The following is an 18,936-nucleotide window of genomic DNA, read 5'->3' as shown; positions in this document are numbered from 1 at the left end:
TTCCAGGGTCTGTAGATGGCCCACCTTTGTGCAGAGGGATAACTGTTGCCTTTCTCCATTCATGAGGCATAAAGCCTGTTTGGAGGCTACAGTTAAATAGTAATCCCACAGGCCCTGATAGGTCATGTTTCATGCTATTTAGAAGGCATCCTGGGGTGTTGTCTGGGCCCATTAATGCAGTGTTCTTGGTCTTAGAAAGAATATTAAGGACCTTTTCCCTAGTGATAGTCGGGGGATGATTATTTCCTGAGGGGTACATTTGGAGCTTAATTTATCAGCCTGAAGGTTTGCTATATCTTCTGGTGCAGTATAGATGACTCCATTTATAGTGAGCTCTGCACACAATTGTGTATTGCCTTTGAGGTTGCGGACATAACTAAAGAATGCTTTGTGGCTGACCTTGGCCTGGGAGGCCAAACTTACCTCAAATTTGGCTTTGGTAGACTTTATTTGTCTTATACATGTATACGTGTTATATTTTTTTAAGATTGTTTTATATATATATATATATATATATATATATATGTATCTCTCTCTCTCTCTCTATATATATATATATATATATATATATATGTGTGTGTATATATATATATATATATATATATATATATATATATACAGTTTTACATATATATGTGTGTTTTAATCATTTTTCATAAGTGCTTTTTACAAACAGCAGTGTATGTCTGAGTGCTTTTACTTCACTCAGTAGGTCAGTGAGTTCAAATTACACCCTTTGATGTTAATTGTTACCACTTAGTTTGTATCATATGACTACTTGTATTTGTTAGAGGTTGTATAAATAGAAGCACATTTTAGTTGTATTTATTAGCATCTGATGAAACAGGTCTTCCGGCGAAAGCACTTATGTTTTAACATTAAAACTTCAACTGAAACTGGAAACACTGGTCGTACCCAAGTTTTTCTGTGTTTTTATCAGACGTTATTTGTCCTCTGAGTATTTTGTTTAGTTTGATGAAAGTGCTTTTATCCTGCTTGGTACTTTTGCCATGATTTTCTTCTTCCTGTTATACAGCCAATTCATTTTGGGATTCCACCAGGGTGGCTTGATTTTTGAGTAAGTTCGGTACTTCTTCCTGGTGGGTACAGCTGCCTCTATGTAGCTATTACATGTTTTACACGATTTCTGTGAACAATACTGCATAGGCAGAAGCGCTCTCAAGTTTATGAGAGCTTGACATTTTGCTAGGTTCTCACTTAATAGCCGGAGGTTAGCCTTAGAATAGTTCCTGAATATTCCTGGTTTAGGTGGTGTCCAGGTTTTATTTTTACTTCAAAGGAGACCATTTTGTGGTCTGACCTTACCAGGGAAGGCATTACAGTAGGGGGTGCGCAGCAGTCTCCCATATTAGTGAGGACCAGATCCAGTATGGTTGCACCCCTGGTTGGGATATTGAGTATCTGGTCCAGGAAGTTTGTGTTTACAAAATCCAAGATTCACTGTGCATGTACATTTGGTGTTGTATAGGATTCCCAGTTAATAGTGAGGTAATTAAATTTACCCATGACAATGGTATTGGGTTGGAGGGCTATTGTTTCTAATACGTTTAAATGCATGGTATGGGTTTCCTGGGTCATAGAGGAGGACCTATAGCTTGCAAGGAAGTGGTATTGGATTTTACCTATAGTGATTTGAACATGGAGCAGCTCAAGTGCATTGTCCTGTTTGAACACCCTCGAAGTATATTTATTTTTGAGCTAAACAGAGACAGCTCCATCTTTAGTCCCTGCCTGTGAAGTAGCTGGTCTACATGTATGGAAGGCTTTATAACCTTGCACTGTTGGTGTGCTCTCCATGTCTTTAAACCATGTCTCAGTGACCACACAGACATCATAATTCTCTAGGGTAAAGAGAGCTTCTAGGGAGTGGAGTTTTCTGTTTAGACTCCTAGCACTGAGCAGTAATACCTTTAGATTTTCTTGGTTTTGATTTGTCATGTCAGAAGCACTTTCAATTTGGCATTGCCTAAAAAAGGCACTATGGGGGAAGACATATTTGAAAGCCTAGGAGGAGAGGTGCAGCCCATCCCTGGCAAAGCAGCATGGTCTGTTGACCATCTCCTTCTACGTTGACAAATATTGCACCCCCTTAGAATGACACCAGAAATTAAAACAATTATTAAAGTCAATCATCTTTTGTTTGCATTGTGGCATCATCCTTGGAGAAGGTAAAATGCTGCTCATTGCTAGGCTCATACCATCCTGTCCAATGACCTGAGTGCATGCGTAATGTGGCAGATCCCAGGCCCTGGCAAGAAAATAACCATAACTTTCTCCTTACTCAGCCTGGTGAGAGGGACATCAGTGTGTCTCATGATGGAGTCTCAAATGACTAGAATGTTGGATTGTGTGGTGGCTTGCCTTATGGGCTTAGAGCTAGAGGCTTCATGACATGTAGCTCTATGCGTTGATGTGGGTGTTGTTTTTAAAGAGCACATTTGGGACTGCTGAGGGTATATGTTATGTGTACTTTGCCTAGGGCGTCTTTGTGGTTTAGCATATGTTGGTCAATATGTCTGCTTTGAATTGTGCCTGATGGGTGCAGCATGTGTACTACTAACAACCTTATTAACATTAGGAGTACTTTTATGTGAGAGCTTTGCCTCTCACATACTATATCAGTTTGTTTGAGAATTAACTGGTTGTCAGTTTACATGAGGCAATTTCTACATTGCCTCAGGATGCCCATATCCACCAAGCCAGTAACAAAGACAGTAGGAAAGTTCATATCCATGGCAACGACCCTTTTTATTGATTAGACTGTTGGAGTGAGAATATCAGTCACTGTCAGAAGTATCTGGTTTGCAACTATGTGGACAGTGCTTGTCACTGCAAACTAGTTGTCCTGTGTGCAACTAGGTATTGGAGAAATTTCAATTGTGCTTTTACAGGAAAAAGTCACTCAAGGTGTCTAAGTCTGTACACAGCACTGTCAAACACTAGAGGTGAAACTAATATTTAGACCCTTATTTGAAGTATATAGGCAGATATTCTGAAGTTTGAAACAAATCAAGCAATATTTACTGAAAACAAAGAATTAGCTTGTCAAGAATGATGCAAAGAGGGGAGTCACATGAATGTCTACTGCCTGGCTACTACTAATGCTGGTCTAACCACAGCTTCACTCTTCTGGGACACAATGCTCCTTTGCTTCTTTTCTCACCAGAAGCAAAATGTTAGCACCAATGCCAAGAAGAGAAGCAGGCCATAGCCTAATTGGTGACCCACAGTCTTGTCCCATATAATGCAAGGGTCTGTAGGCTTGTAGCCTTTTTCAGGTAGATGCCTCAAATAGCAACCAGACCAATCTGGAACCAGTCGGTTCAGCTCATTTTCCTGCTATGGGTAGTATGCACCAGCCATATGCAGCAGACTAGATTATAGAACACATGTACTTACATGTGTTCATTGTATCTTGCCAATCCTTCTTTGAGCAGTTGCCTAGGTTATAGTGAATATGTTACATGGGTCACCTGCACCTTTACTGTGCCATATCGTTGTGTTGTTCTTGCTTACTCTCATCATTGGATTTTAAGGTTAATGCCATCTACTAGTGAGAGAGAGGCCTTTACTTAATTTTGATTAAAACAGCTCTTTACACAAAGGATGAAGTCATTGACCATCTCTTGGTGAGGTGTCTGGAAGTGACAGACTATCATTCTTATACAGAGGTACAAGTGTACTACTTAAGAGTTTAAAACACACCAAAACTCCACTGGCCTCTAGCCCACTGGTGCATGACAATACTTATGAGAGATTTAGAATGATTTCCTTCTAAATGCAAGTAAAATCTCCCTTAATGTAATATTATAAATACTGCGTTTCTATCACTGCTGACAATATTATATACTGTCATTCACTACTGTGTAGTCCTCACTGAAAACATCATATATGTATGATCATTTTCATCTGTCAAGGGAGGTCATTGTTTAATTTGTTTTGAAACCCATGGCTCACTCAAAAATCTAGTTCTGTTTGTATATCTTGAGAACTAAACCAGGCCATCTTTTGTTGGGAAGGGTTCTACTGCACCCTAGTGGCAGGGGTGTGCACTCATGACTCATCTGATTGAAGGCTGCTGGAAGAGGGCTCGGTTTTGAGTTTTTTTGCTAGTTAATTTGTTTAAATCAGTTTGCTCTCATTTGGTACATAAAACCTCATTTGTGTGGGTTTGCACTTGTTTTAGCAAAGCTCCACAGAGTTTTGTGACCAGCTACTGCTCTGCTCTGCTGTATTTATCTGATAAATCCAAGGCATCTGCTGATCTCTGCAAAACTTAAATAGAATTTTTCACTGTATATTGCACTTTTGAACTACATTTTTACCATATCACTGCTTATTTGAACTTCTTTTTCTGAAATTGTTACACTTTGCTATAGCACAGACTAGATTCGGACCTGCTGAATCTAGTTCTGTTTGTATGACTTGAGCACTAAACCAGGCCGTCTTTTGTTGGAAAGTGTTTCCCTGCACCCTAGTGGTAGGAGTGTGCAGTTAGAACTCATCTGAAAGTTGCTGGAACAGGACTCGATTTTGAGCTTTTTTTAAGTTAATTTGTTTAAATCAATTTTCTCTCATTTGCTACATAAGCACCGCATTTGTGTTGGCTTGCGCTTTTTGCATATTGCACACTGCCGAGCAGGAGTGGGCACCATTCATGGTTTTAGACGCAAACACTTCTGCTTGCAAATTATTTCTTAGTACTCTGCTGGTGCTCCAACAGTGAGCTCTCTTGATTGTTCCTCACTGACAGGTGATACATTCAGCAAAGCTCCTGAGGTACCAACACAGATCCTACCTATTAGTGCTTCATATTTTTTGTCCACTTATCCTGTCCTCAACTTTGCCTGGTCCTTCCTGTCCTCTCCTCACTTTTTCTGACCTCATCAACTTACATAGCATTATGTACAGGCAATTTTCCACAGTTTCTCCAGCCAGCCTGGTTGATGTGGGCATCCTGAGGCAATATAGCAATTGCCTCATATGCACTAACAACCCATTTTTTCTAGTCCACACAAATTCATTATGTGAGAGATGCATCTATATGAAGAACCTAGAATACTGGCACTCTTGCTCATCTGATACTAAGCAGGTTGTCAGCATGCACACCTCACCTACTGCATCTACCAAACCAACAACACATAAACCTACATATGTGGAGGTCCTTACCAGACGTTTACCTAAATATCAGAGACCTCCCAAACACAAACACAAGCATGATTCACATAATAAATCCTCTGCAGAAGATAGTACACATATCACACACCAGTGTCTCACCAGAAAAGTACCTAAGGCATAACACAAAAACAAACATCTTAGTCATAGGTGACTCAATTGTTAGACACAAATGTCCCTCTCACCAGGTTAGATGAGGAAGAAGTCACATTTAGCTGTCTGTCAGGTGCCAGGATCCACCACATCACACATGGCACTCAAGTCTCTCAACAACAGGCACTGTTATGACTCCATCATAGACCATGTCAGTGTGAATGACTTGGGATGTACCTCACTGGACTATATGAAGAGAGACATGACTGAGCTCTCTGATTATGTGTCTCAGGCCAGTATATCCCTAGCCTTAAGCAGCATTTTACCTTCACCTAGAATGATACCTCAATACAAACAAAAATGATTGACTTTAACAATTTGGCTTAGTTTCTGGTATCATTCAAAGGGGATCCAGTATCTGTCAGCCTGGGATGACAAGGTCAACAGACCTCGATGCTTTGCTAGAGATGGTCTTCATCTGTCACCCCTGGGATTTCGGTTACTGGCTAAGGCTCTTGCCACCCCATAGTGCCTTTCTTTAGACAATGTCACAAGAACAAAATTCCTGACATAAAAATACCCTCTAAAAACAACCCCAGGGTTATGCTGCTAAACTTTAGGAGTCTAAACCAGAAACTGCACTCACCGGAAGCAGTCCTCACCTTGGAGGGTGCAGTCACTGGGACCTGGTTTAAGGCTGTGGAGAGAAACCCAGCTATATAAGGTTATATTTCCTTCCACATGTTCAGACCACAAACTAAAGGTGTAAGAACTAAAGGAGGTGGTGTATCAATATTAATTAAAGATAAATACACCTCTAGATTGGTAAAACAGCATGATTCCCTTGAATTACTTTAAGTTCAATTGACTGTAATTAAGACCCCTCTTCAGGTCATTGCCAGCTATAGGACTCCCTCCATGAAGCATGACATCCACTCAGCCTACTTGAATCTACTTGAGTCAATCAAGATACAACCAAGCACCTTGGTGTTGGGTGACTTTAATTGCCTATCTATTGACTGGGAAAATTATATGTGTTCTAACTCTCTTGTCCAAAGGTTCCTAGACTTCATTAACTCAAATTCCCTGCATCATCTGGTTGACACACCTACAAGGGGCTTAAACATCCTGAATCTGGTACTCACCAACATGGGGGACTGCTGCACCACCCTCAGTGTGTATCCATCCCTGGTGAGATCTGATCACAAATCAGTCTTGCTAGAAGTAACTATAACACAAGACCCCCACCCCCCCCTTACCAACAAGTAGACTAAAAAACTTCTCCAAGGCCATTTACAACCTCTTATGTGATAGCATAAATAGCTTCATAGCCTCCCCAACTGATGGAACAGACACCTATGCTGAGTTATACACCAATACTTTATATGAGCAACTGTACAATTGTATTGACTCTGCTATACCTGACAGAACCAAAGCAACGTCTTCAAGGGAAAACAAACCTGCCTGGTGGACAACTGCCATTGATAGGCTATACAACAGGAGAAAGAAATTACTGTTTAAGAGTAGGAAGGAATGGTCTCAAAACTGGTAACACTCTCTCCTCAACGTAAACAAGCAAATAAGACTATTAGAGAAGTCTGAGTCTATATCACTTAATCAAAATATGTATTTGTCAAATACGTATTCATTGAACACTAATCAGAGAAACTCATTGCAAACCCCGGACTTTTTACCAGCGTTAGAACCCCCTCGCCCACCAGCACTCTGGAACAGACACCACACTAAATGAAACCTACCAAACTTGGGGGGGGGGCTGCACCTATCACACCCCCTCAACTATATATACCAACTCCAAAATTGTAATACAGTGGGGAAAAGGGGAAAAGTTGCGGTGATGGCCAAGTGCTTCCCAATCCTGGAAAAAAGTCCAGGATTCACTGAAATTAATTGTCCTGATTAGTATTCAATGAATATGTATTTGATGAATATGTATTTCAATTAAATGACATTGACCTGTGAAGTCCTCAAAAGCTAACTATGAATCCAAATTAGCTTCCCTATCTAAGGATAACCACAAGACATTCTTTAGTTACATCCATAACCTCAAAGTTAAGGACGAGATTTGCGCCAAACTCATAGTTAATGGTACTACATATACAGAACCTGTGGATATAGCAAACCTGCTGGCTGACAGGTTCAGTGAAAACTTCACTCCCTTGTCCCAGTCACATATACCTCAAAAGCTCCCTAACACCTCTCCCTCACCTAGTATCTCTAAGCAGTAGGTCTTAAACTTCCTCTCCAAGGTGAAAAACACAGCCTCTGTAGGACCAGACAACATCATGGACTGTCTCCTACATGGGTTAAAACAGGAATTAGCATCACCATTGGGCAAACTTTTCAATCACAGCCTTAGTCTCAGTGGAATGGCAAATAGCTACTGCCATCCCTTTGCACAAAGGGGGTGCATCCATGGGCCCCAGGAACTATAGACCCATTAGCCTGATCAGCCTTATCTGCAAGGCCATGGAGCAAATCATCATGGACCTTATTAACAAAGCTATAGGAAATCTCCAAATGCTTAACCCTACCCAGTTTGGCTTTGTCAAGGGGAGATCATGCCTGTCAAACTTGGTGGACTTCTTTGAGGCAGTTATCAAAGCCCTAGGTGGCAAATGTGTGCATACGCCCTACCTAGACATAGCCAAGGCCTTTGACACAATCTCCCACTCAGGCATCATTGATAAACCCACCCAAATGATATCAACTCATATATTATCAGGTGGGTTGAACACTGGCTCACTGATAGAACTCAGTCTGTCAAAATAGGGGACTCCACCTTCGACAGCAGACCCATAGCCCGTGGTGTTCCACAGGAATTGGTTCTGGGACCCCTACTGTTTGGAATCTACTTTTCTGAAGTACAGGCTAAAACTAAAGGATTGTGGCTGACAAAGCTTGCTAATGACTGCAAACCTGGGACAATTATTGAAATACCTAGAAATGTCAGCATCTTTCAAAAAGGTCTTATGCAGACTAATGACTGGTGCCAAAGTCATGGTCTTAAACTTATTGTAAAAAATGCATTATCATCCCCTTTGGCAAGGGTGATGTTCCTGCAAACTACCATATCAATAGCAATACCCTAAGCACACAGGTTGATAGCAATTTTAACTTCGATCACCATATCTCTACAGTGGTAAGAAGGCCATTTTGTACTCCTCATCTCATAAATAAGGGCATTGTCTCCAGGAAAAAAGAGATTATAACCCCCTTGTACTCCTCCTCATCAGGCCAATAATATAGTACACTTCTCCCTTTGGTATGTTCCTTTCCAAATACCTGTAGCAATTGAAGAGACCACAAAGGTTCCTTACAAACTGAAATCATTATCACTTTACTGTGTGTCATACAGACCCCTCAGAGGCAACCTGTGTCTTGCATATAGAGCAATCCCTGACCCAGCTTTAATGGAAATGCTGCACATTCGCAAGTCAAATGGCACACAGGTCACTCACTCAAAGGACCTTAACCTATTTTGTGGCATCAACAGAACTTGCTGGAGAGACAGATGTGTCTCTTACAGAGGTTGCTCCACCTTTGGTACAAGCTTCCTATTCAGGTTAAACAAAGCCGCTCATTGGCCCTATTTAAATGTAATTTGGAGGACTGGATGGGTAACCAGAAATTTACCCAAGGAGTTCCACCTGTGTTCCTCTTGGCAGGAGCAACAGATGCTGATTTTAGTGCCTTCTTGAACCAGACACCCTTGGGAACACGGGTTGAACTTAGTTAGGCCTGTAAGGGCCCTGGAGCTATTATCCTTTTAACCTCCTATGATCCTATGATCCTATGTATTGCTTTCATAGATGGACTTTTTAAAAAATTGCCTTTGCAAGCTCTTTTGAGTTTTATTGTCTTTTACTGAAACAAGTAAAGGAAAACAAAATAAAAAGTTTATGCAAGTTTTATTATAATCATTAATACCTCACAGCCTTCTTCAAGGTGTGGGTCAGATCCCCATGACATTTTTCATTCCCCTTTTCCCTTCCCCTCACCTATTCCCCCTTTTTCCTACCTATTCCTGACCTTTATTCCTTGCCCCTGGTTTTACTCACAGCAACCAGCATTTTAGAATATGAATGCAGAGATGTCATAGTTAATAAAACAATGCTAGTCTAGTTGAGTCATTAAGGCATAATTTGGTAATCACATGTGATGCAACTATATTAATTTGAGAAATTAGTTTCACTGGTTTATCTCAGGAGGCCTACTTGAGTCCAGCTCTGGATACTTCTGAATACCTTTATAAACTACTAACACACTCTTTATATGTATTATTTAAGGGATAGACTTTCATTTCACCTTTTATTAATGCAATTTAATGTCCATGTGTGGCTTAAACCCAGCTTATGATTGTGTTTTATTTATAATGCACTTGCTTTGCTTGTGCAAAACAAAGTTTCAATAATCACAAGGATATTTACTTCAGATGCAGACTTTGGCAGCTAATGGCTTATTTGTTTTCTAGATGAACACTCTCGAGCCTAATCGCTTCAAGGTATTATGGGGCTATCCATGATAATAAAGGGAAACAAATATTCATACCTGATTTAGCATACACGTATTTTAATTTTACATAATCAGAGGCCAGTTGTTTCAGTGATGTGTTTATTAGCATTTCCTGGCCAGGTCTCTTTACTTTTCTTCACCATTCTCTTCCTTCTATAGGTAGGTACGGAATGATTTTGGCATGGGATGTCTATGGACATTATCTTGTCCTATACTTTATTGACAGATGAGAAAAATCTTTTTAAATCTATTAGTGCCTCATTGACATAAACATTCAGATGGTAACATGATTACATACTCAACCGTGACCACCAGAAACAGTAAAAAAAAGTTTAGTCCATCAGTAAAAAAGAAAATTGCACTCCCACTTTGTCTGCAACATTCAATGGATAAAAAAAAAGTTATACTTTATATGCAATTAGGAATAATTAAGAAAAAAAAAAGCAAATAGATGTCTACATGACAGGTGTTATGCTAGTGAGGAAATTTAATGTTAGGCTCCAAGAATATTTGAGGGCCATAATAAAAGGTAAGTATCATAGCCACATTGTCCAGCACTTTATGGAGCAATGTTCATAGGTTCATAGGTTCATATGTTGGTACTAGGCTATCGGTCCTAGGGCCTATACAGGCCTAGCCATAACAATTTCCTGGCTATTTGTTCTCAGAATATTTACTTCCCTGGTCCCCTGTCTATCAGGGTGACTGATGTGATCCCCGGGGTGAATTTCCTATCTCCCATCCACTCATCAAGGTTCCTTTTGAAGAGGGCCAAAGAGGCACTCAGCTTGACATGTATGGGCAGTCTATTCCAGAGTATGAGGAATCTCTGGGTCAGGAACCTATCCCTTCAGCATGTTTTGTTTATTGTGATGACCAAGTTTAGATCCCTGGAGCATGTGGCTCTGAGGGAATGGGATTTCTTTAAGTGTAGCGTGTCCAACAGCACTGGGCTTGACATGGCCTTGTATGTTAAGCAGATATCACCTCTGAGTAGGCAATATGTGACAGAATATAGCTGGAGTGTTTTTAGATGGTCAGCATAGGGCATCTGCTTTAGGTATGTGATTCTTTTAGTGAGGTATTTCTGTGGCCTTTCCAGTTGTTGCAGAAGTCTTGTGAGGTACATACCAAACGGGGGGATGTACTCTATAATGGGTCTAATGAGGGATGAGTACAGTGGTTCAATAACCTCCTTTTTTCTGGATGAAAAGCCCTTAGTGATGAGGTGTGCCACATAGAAGGATTTCCTGACTGTTGTGGCTGTGTGGTTATTGAAGGTGAGACCACTGTCCACCTGTGTCCCTAAGTCCCTTATCACACTTTTGGTGTTTAGTGTCCTGCCACTTATGTGGTAATTCATGGGTACATGTTTTTTCACAAAGGGGATAACTACATTTCTTGGCATTGAGCTTGAGCCCATGGCTCTGGCACCAAGCATCTCTTTCTGTAAGGCCCTTTTGTAGAATATCCACATCATTTGCTAACCTGGTTATGCTAGACTGGGAAAGCAAAAATATTTTCAAAAGTGCACACTTCAAGTATATAAGATACTATTCAAGATTTTTGGAAGATATTTTTATCATATGGGATGGTCCAGAACACACAATAGATAATTTCATTGATTATTTAAACAACACGAGTGATTATCTAAATTTTACACATACTTATAGTACTGAGGGTATTGCTTATCTAGATACATACATATCCAGTACAAGTAATGGCTTCAAGTCTCGTATTCATAGGAAAAGCATTTTTTCCAGTAATTATTTGGAATATTCCAGCAACCATCCTCAAAAAATGAAAAAGAATATATTTAAAGGACAGTGTATACGAGCAGCAAGGATGATGACCTCATATTTTGAAATGTTGGAAGAAATGGATTATATAAAAACATTATTTAGTTCCAGGGGGTACCGTTTGAAGTTATTGGATGAAATTAAGAAGTATGTAATCAGTGAATGGGGGAAGAAATATTCTCCTGTGTTAGGAAATGAACACGTAACATGTACCATGACTGTTAGTAACACAGTTGAAAGTTACAAAAGGGCTTGTATTTTGGAATACACACCTCAAGTAAAACAAATAAAAGATATATTAAGTAGGAATTGGAACATATTTACGGTTGACAATGAGATAAAAAATATAGTCAGAGAGACCCCTCTATTTGTATATAAAATGGGAAGGAATGTAAAAATGATTTTAGAGAGGAACAACATGATTAGGAACATTAATCAACAGAGAAGAGGTACAAGACGATGTGGAAGTTGTGGACAGTGTCATGGCATATTGGAAATTGAGGGTATTACTTTGGAGAATGTTAACAGGTCCAAGGTAATATTTCAGTATGGTAATTGTAATACTAGGAACATCATATATATGGCCAAATGTATGACCTGTCCAAGCTTCTACATAGGCAAAACAGAAAGAATGTTTAAAAAGAGAATTTACTACCATATATATGCTATAAGGAAAAAAAATAGTACCAATGCATTATATAGGCATATAGATAAATATGGGGATAGTCATGATTTTAGATTTGCAATACTAGAACAACTTAAGCAGGGACAAAGAGGGGGTAACTATAAAGCTATTCTAGGTCAAAAGGAGTAAGATGGCAGATTTTAACTGATGCCTCAACTGAACCTGGATTAAATGACTATATAACAATTAAACCTGTATTACAGAAGTATTTATAGAGACTGTATTGTAATGCCTTTCATAAGAAGTTTACCATATACATTATACAGTATACATCACACACTTATGTAATTAATATAAGTTTATGCTTATGTCTATATACATTTATTTATCTCATATATATTTTGTTTAGTTATGTAATATGTTAGATGCAGTATCTCCCACTAATAGCAAGCATGATGACATTTTTTATCACATTCATTATTGATTTTGTTTATAACTAATATAGTAGAGTATATATATATATATATATATATATATATATATATATATATATATATATATATATATATATATATACATTTTATAAAATGTTTTTATTAGATATAAATATAAGAGTCAGCTTAATGCATTCACAATATATGTAGCACATCATATTGCACAATTATTTATGTTTAGTACATCTTGCTCAGATTTTTACATAATTAAGAGTAGTTTGTTTACGTAGTTTTATATGTAGTTTTTCAAGCAGTTTCAATGAATATATGAAATATGCATTTCTCTTTAAATGTAGGGATTTTGGCGCCTAAAGTCGTATTTAAATGTTTGATTGATTAAATTAAGATATTCTGAGGAAGTCCACACTATAGTGGATGAAAGTGCTAAATCTGTATATTTTATGCATTAAACCAGTGGAATTTCGTCTTGTTGGTGGCCGTTTTTCTTCTAAAGAATCCAGCATTCTTGAGCATTAATTTATTATATGGAATTCAATAATGGCTCACAGTTTGCAGTCATCTGCAAACTTTGTTAGCCAGAGTCCCTTAGTACTGGCCTGTACTTCAGAGAAGTACATGCCAAACAAGAGTGGTCCCAGGACTGTACCCTGAGGTACTCTGCTTGTCACTTGTCTGGAGCTGGATTTTGAGTCAGCTACTTTTACAGTGTGGGTTCTGTCAGTAAGCCAGTTGGCAACCCATCGAGTGATGTAGGGATTAATGCCCAGCTTAGTAAGTTTATCTATGATTCCAGTGTGGGGAATGGTGTCAAAGACCTTGGCGAGGTGCAGATAGGCTGTGTGGACCACCTTACCCTCGTCGACGACTCTGGAGACTGATTAGAAGAAGTCATTCAAGTTGAGGAGACAAGATTGGCCCTTTACGAAACCAAACTGGGTGGGGTCCAGAGTTTGAAGGTTGCCAATGTCTTTGTTTAAAAGTTCCATGATAATGCGTTCCATGGCTTTGCAGATCACGCTCGTCAGACTGATGGGATGATAGTTCCCAGGATCCAAGGTGGATCCCCCCTTGTGGAGTGGGATAACTGTAGCTGTGCACCACTCACTGGGCATGAAGCCTGAGGTGAAGCTATGATTAAACATGACTCTTAGGTGAGGTGCCAATTCATGTAATGGTAACATTATTAGAAAACATTGAGTTGGATTGTGTAAATGCTATGGACACAGATGTTTAAAATATTAAAGGTATTTTATTATAATGGTTAGCTCTAAGTGTTATGGACAAAAACAATGAGGATATTAAAAGTATTTTATTATATGGGGAGACTTTGATCATTTTAAAGTTTAGTAACTTAAAATCTACAAGGCTGAGCACTCAATTCCCTTGAAAAAGTGTGCTCTAAATATTTGATTTTGCATGTTTTTAATGATTTGGTCTGTGCAAGTAAGGAATGTTGTTGTCAGATTAATGGAAAAGGAGGGAATCTTAATGAAAGTAAAAGACAAGTACAACTGCTGTTACCACTGGTAAATTAACAGTACTATGCATTACACAAAACAATAACACAACCTACCTGCTCAACCAAAGCATTTGTTACATCAAGGGTTGGCTTGTCTGGGTAAGGCACAGCCAAAGGATATAAGTCTGTCAGAAATCTTCCCCACATATCACCTACAACATAAGAAATATATTAAGGCTTAGAAAACTTGAAATTATAATCAGACTACAAAATATCCATTGACTAAAACACTATCCAATTAGTAGGTACATTTTCAATGGAAGTAATTTGCTTATCTTCCTCAAGTAAATACTCATATAGCATGGCTTCAGTCCTTTCACCTGACAAGTCATGATTCATTTCATTCTTCATTCTGTACACTGTCTACAGTCATTGGGATGGATATTACCAATAGTACTTGAGCTGTGTGTTAACAGCCTATGAAATTCAGTAGCTGTATTACTCAGAAATACAATTTGGCATGTTTCACGGTTTTCCTAAGGACACAGAAGTTGGCAGTAATAAATCGCTGTGCCACACCAAGACTTTCCCTAGGATTCATTAACACCTACACTAAGTGTACACCATTCTGAGTGAACAAACAACCCAAGTACAACTCATACCATTTCTCATAATTTTAGTTTTTCTACTGATTTTCTTACAGCCTTAAATAGCGAGGGGGATTCATAAAGGTTCCCATAAACTGTAGACTACATGTACACTTAGTGTAATCTTTCTGAGTGACTAGAAAGCACAAATGTTGTCATATGGATGTTTTTGAATACAGATCATGTACACTTAGTGTAGGTGTTAATGAATCTGACCTATTATGTCTGCTACCAGTTACAGGGACCAATTGTTTAAATATGTAAACAGTTTCATCCTCTTGCCTGTGACTAGTACTATCATGAATCTTGTAAATACCTTGATGGTGTCTTGAAATGAAAAGACAAACCCCAGGATTCAATAAAATCCATGTAAGCTCTGTGTAGAGCCAACAGGGAATGTACCCATGTACACAACCACGGTTCCCCCTCAGTAGCAGCTTGCTGCTGAGGTAGAGCATAGTATCAGAGATATTAAATCTGTGTAGACAGAAGTGTTGAGGTTGGTCAGATGTTATGTACATAGTGAAGCTCCCTATAATGTTCCCTGCTGCTGTTGGCATGTACTGTGAATTAATAATTTGTGTTTTAAATGTCTAATTTTTTTTGTCTTTTTTTTACTGTCCATTTGGCAATGCCAAGCTGCATGTATACAGAGACAACGGACACCTGCCAGACATCTAAAATACAAACAAGATGTAATTAATTATGATTTCTATTTTTTTTTTTTAATGTCTGTTTCTGTGTGGCACGGCGCAGAAGGCAGCAGTGCCAAGCCAAGCTTACACACACCTGCCAGACATCTAAGAATAGAAACCGGATGTAATTGATTATTTATTTCTGCTTATGTTTAAGCCCATTTAAGCCCATTTGCACTGCACACCACGGTAGCTAAGTAGTACAGTTTATGTGAAGGTAGACGAGTCTGTATACAATACAAGTAGCTAAATGGGTAGAATAATGGTCTAAAGCTTCGTAGGTCCTGGGTTCGAGTCCCTAGCAGATATAACATTTGTATAATGGAATCTAAATTTTTGCAACCAAGAATAATTGTGGCACAAAGGATAAATGACTCACTTAAAACCAAGAAATATGTCCAAAAAAACATAGTTATGGAGAAAGTAACAGAGAGGGGGGATATAGAGAATAAAACCAAGGTTTATGAAGCAAAATGGATAATCAGACTGTATGATTGTATGTACACCACCACGAGCTTACACTGTGTCACAGCGATAAAAACACTCTTTATTCAAAGAAAAAGAATGAAAATGTTAAAAACACACAAAAAAACAAGCACATGGTGTTGTTGTAATGTTGTGTAGACACAGTAAGTAACAAAATTAGCCACTCACACAAAGTAGAACCACAAAGCACAGTGTAGTTACATGTGTAACCTCAAAGGACAGTCCCAGATTGTCGGTGAACTCATACATAATTATGACACATATAATGGGTCTGTACTAATAGCTCAACGGTAGTACCACAGGTCCTGCGTCAGCTTCACTCCCCTGTCCCCACCACATGTGATACATGACATTCCTACATCCTGTCCCATAACTTCCATATCTATGGAGCAGGTCATAAATGGATTCTCTATGAAGGATACACAACATCTATTGGACATGCTAACATCCCAGGCTGCATCCTACATGGGATCTGACAAGGATTACTAACACCATTGGGAATGCCTTGCAATCATACTGAAACCAATGTCTGCACCCCAGCTGACTGGACAATCGCAAATGTTATACCCTTGCACAGGGGTGTGCATGCACTGACCACCAGAACTATAGATCTCATTGCCTGAGTGTCCATATGTATGTATGCCCATAGAGGAAAACATCATGGAGCTGATCAGCACATGTATATGTGATCTACACACAGATAACTCTACACAGTTTGGATGTCTGCCAGGGGGAGCTCATGACTGTTAAATGTGGTGGACATTTTCGAGGCAGTCACTAAGGACCTGAGTGACAGGACATCAGGGCATGCAACACCCTGGACTGAGCCAAACTGTCTGACTATATTGCTACTCAGGTATAATTTATAAAGCACCCACTTAGTTATCCATGGTATTATCATTGTAGGGGGTCACTAAGTAGCCCATTGAGGGCACTCACACTCAACATAGGGACATCCACCTGCAATATCTGATCTGCAGGAAGCAATGTTCAACAGGGCTCAGTCCTGGGTCCTCTAATGCTTAGAATCCATTTAACCATGATTTAATGACAATATAAGCTTATACTGAATGTCTGTGGCTAATAATGTTGGCTGATGCCTGCAAACCATGAGTACTCATGGAGTCTGTGAATTATGTCAATATCCTACAAGAGGGTATTGATGAACAAATGTCTTCTGACATAGTAATGACCATGAACACCATGCATATATATATATATATATATATATATATATATATATATATATATATATATATATATATTATCACTTCTATCACTAACACCTATGTACCTGGTAAGTAGCACATCAGTTGCAACATGTGATGTACATACTCAGGGTGAAATAACTGGGCACACAGACCTGGGCACACAGGTTTACACCTAATGTGCCTGAGATCAACATGCCTCCCCAGTGGTATGACAGGAATCATATGTCATAGTTGAGGGCACAATCATTAACATACTCATAACCTCCATGTAATTTTCCCTCAGCATGCCAGTATCTGAGTGCAATGGCAATTTGGTAATGGACCTTTCCAAGAAGTACTGGCACTTGCACACAACAGTATGGTCCCTCACAAGGGAACGTCATGTCTTCAGCATGTGTTCAGTGAGGATCATCTGAAATCAATGTCATTGTAGCTTGTGGCATATAGACTACTCATAGATGATCTCTGCCTTCTATACGGGGCAATGTGTGACCCTGCTTGATTGTAAATGCTGCACATCTGTAGGTGCCATAGTAGATGGATTAATCACTTTACCATACCTCTCAACTATCCAGATTTTCACAGAATGTCCAGAGTTTTGGTTCCTATGTTTGGTTTGTTCCTCATAAACAATGTGGTTTTCTGGCAAATCACTGGGATGTTCTGAGGGTTGAAGTCACTAAATAATGACATACACTGGCGTTTCAAATTTCAAATCCTTCAGAAAATGAGAAAATGTATGCTAAAACAAACTCTGTTACTCTAGCAACCTTCTGAGTTTATAAATGCAATATTTAAAAAAATGTCCCTATTTTTGGGCCTTTCCCCCCCTCCCCATTTAATCAAGCTTTGTCCAGATTTCTTGCACTAAGAGGTTGAGAAGTATGCTAAGGACATTAACCTAGTATGTGAACTTAGTAATACATGCCGTTGGAAGAGAGTTGTCTAGCAGACTTTAACACACCTTGGAAATAGAACCCTGGCTAATGGCAAGCAGAGCACCTCAGTGTACCTCAGCACATGCCATCTGTATGATTGGCTGAGTGACCATCATTTCACCACAGGGCTTCTGCCTGTGTCCCTCTTTGACGGGGCAGTATGTGCTGATCATGTAAATAAGGGTATACAGTTGTCTGTGCTTGTGATGGCTGTGTGGCCATTATGCTAGTGAAAGTCAAACATCCTATGGTGTCATAAACTGATGTAAAATGCTCTAACAGTTACACACACAAACATGGCTACATTGAGGATATCACTACTTCCAATTACTGCTTACAAGACACGGCACTGCACACACATAGTGCAAGTTGGTTGTATGTAGATTAGAACACTTACCTATGTAATGGTACACACTACAGATCACAATAAGTAATGCATGCAACACACCTCATGTCTGATAGTACTATTAGTTTAGGACATATTATGCTTGATGACATCAGCAGGCCTAGTTGTGGTCAGGCATTTGGAGGGCTAGATCACCTGCTATAAATAAAAGTTGCAAATCCCTATCTATTTCTAAGTTACTGAGGTGATCATAGTTATGCCATATAGGCATACGCCACATGGCCTGGAGTGAGATTAGAACCCTTACCTATCTAGTCTTACACACTATAGATCACAACACTTATCACATACACCACAGGTAAAGTCTGATGCTACAATGACAGCTGGTACACTTAAGGTAGCTGTCATCATCAAGCCTTGTAGAATAGAGCAGTTTGTTACACACAAGCACAC

The 18,936-nt window shown here is 39.2% G+C and overlaps 1 protein-coding gene across 1 annotated transcript in view; it reads right to left on the bottom strand.

The window, feature by feature from the left end:
- Nucleotides 1-18,936, bottom strand: part of LOC122803178 (angiotensin-converting enzyme 2-like) — a 476,585-nt gene that overhangs the window by 296,332 nt on the left and 161,317 nt on the right. The window contains exon 7 of the mRNA XM_044072792.1: nt 14,275-14,372. Within this exon, the coding sequence (XP_043928727.1) occupies nt 14,275-14,372 (98 nt within the window). The remainder of the gene's footprint in view (nt 1-14,274; nt 14,373-18,936) is intronic.

The sequence above is a fragment of the Protopterus annectens genome, chromosome 5.part1 (assembly GCF_019279795.1).
Source record: "Protopterus annectens isolate FY-2018-M chromosome 5.part1, PAN1.0, whole genome shotgun sequence".
Lineage (NCBI taxonomy): Eukaryota > Metazoa > Chordata > Ceratodontiformes > Protopteridae > Protopterus > Protopterus annectens.
Note: the sequence above shows the minus strand (reverse complement) of the source record. Positions and strands in the feature narration are given on the sequence as shown.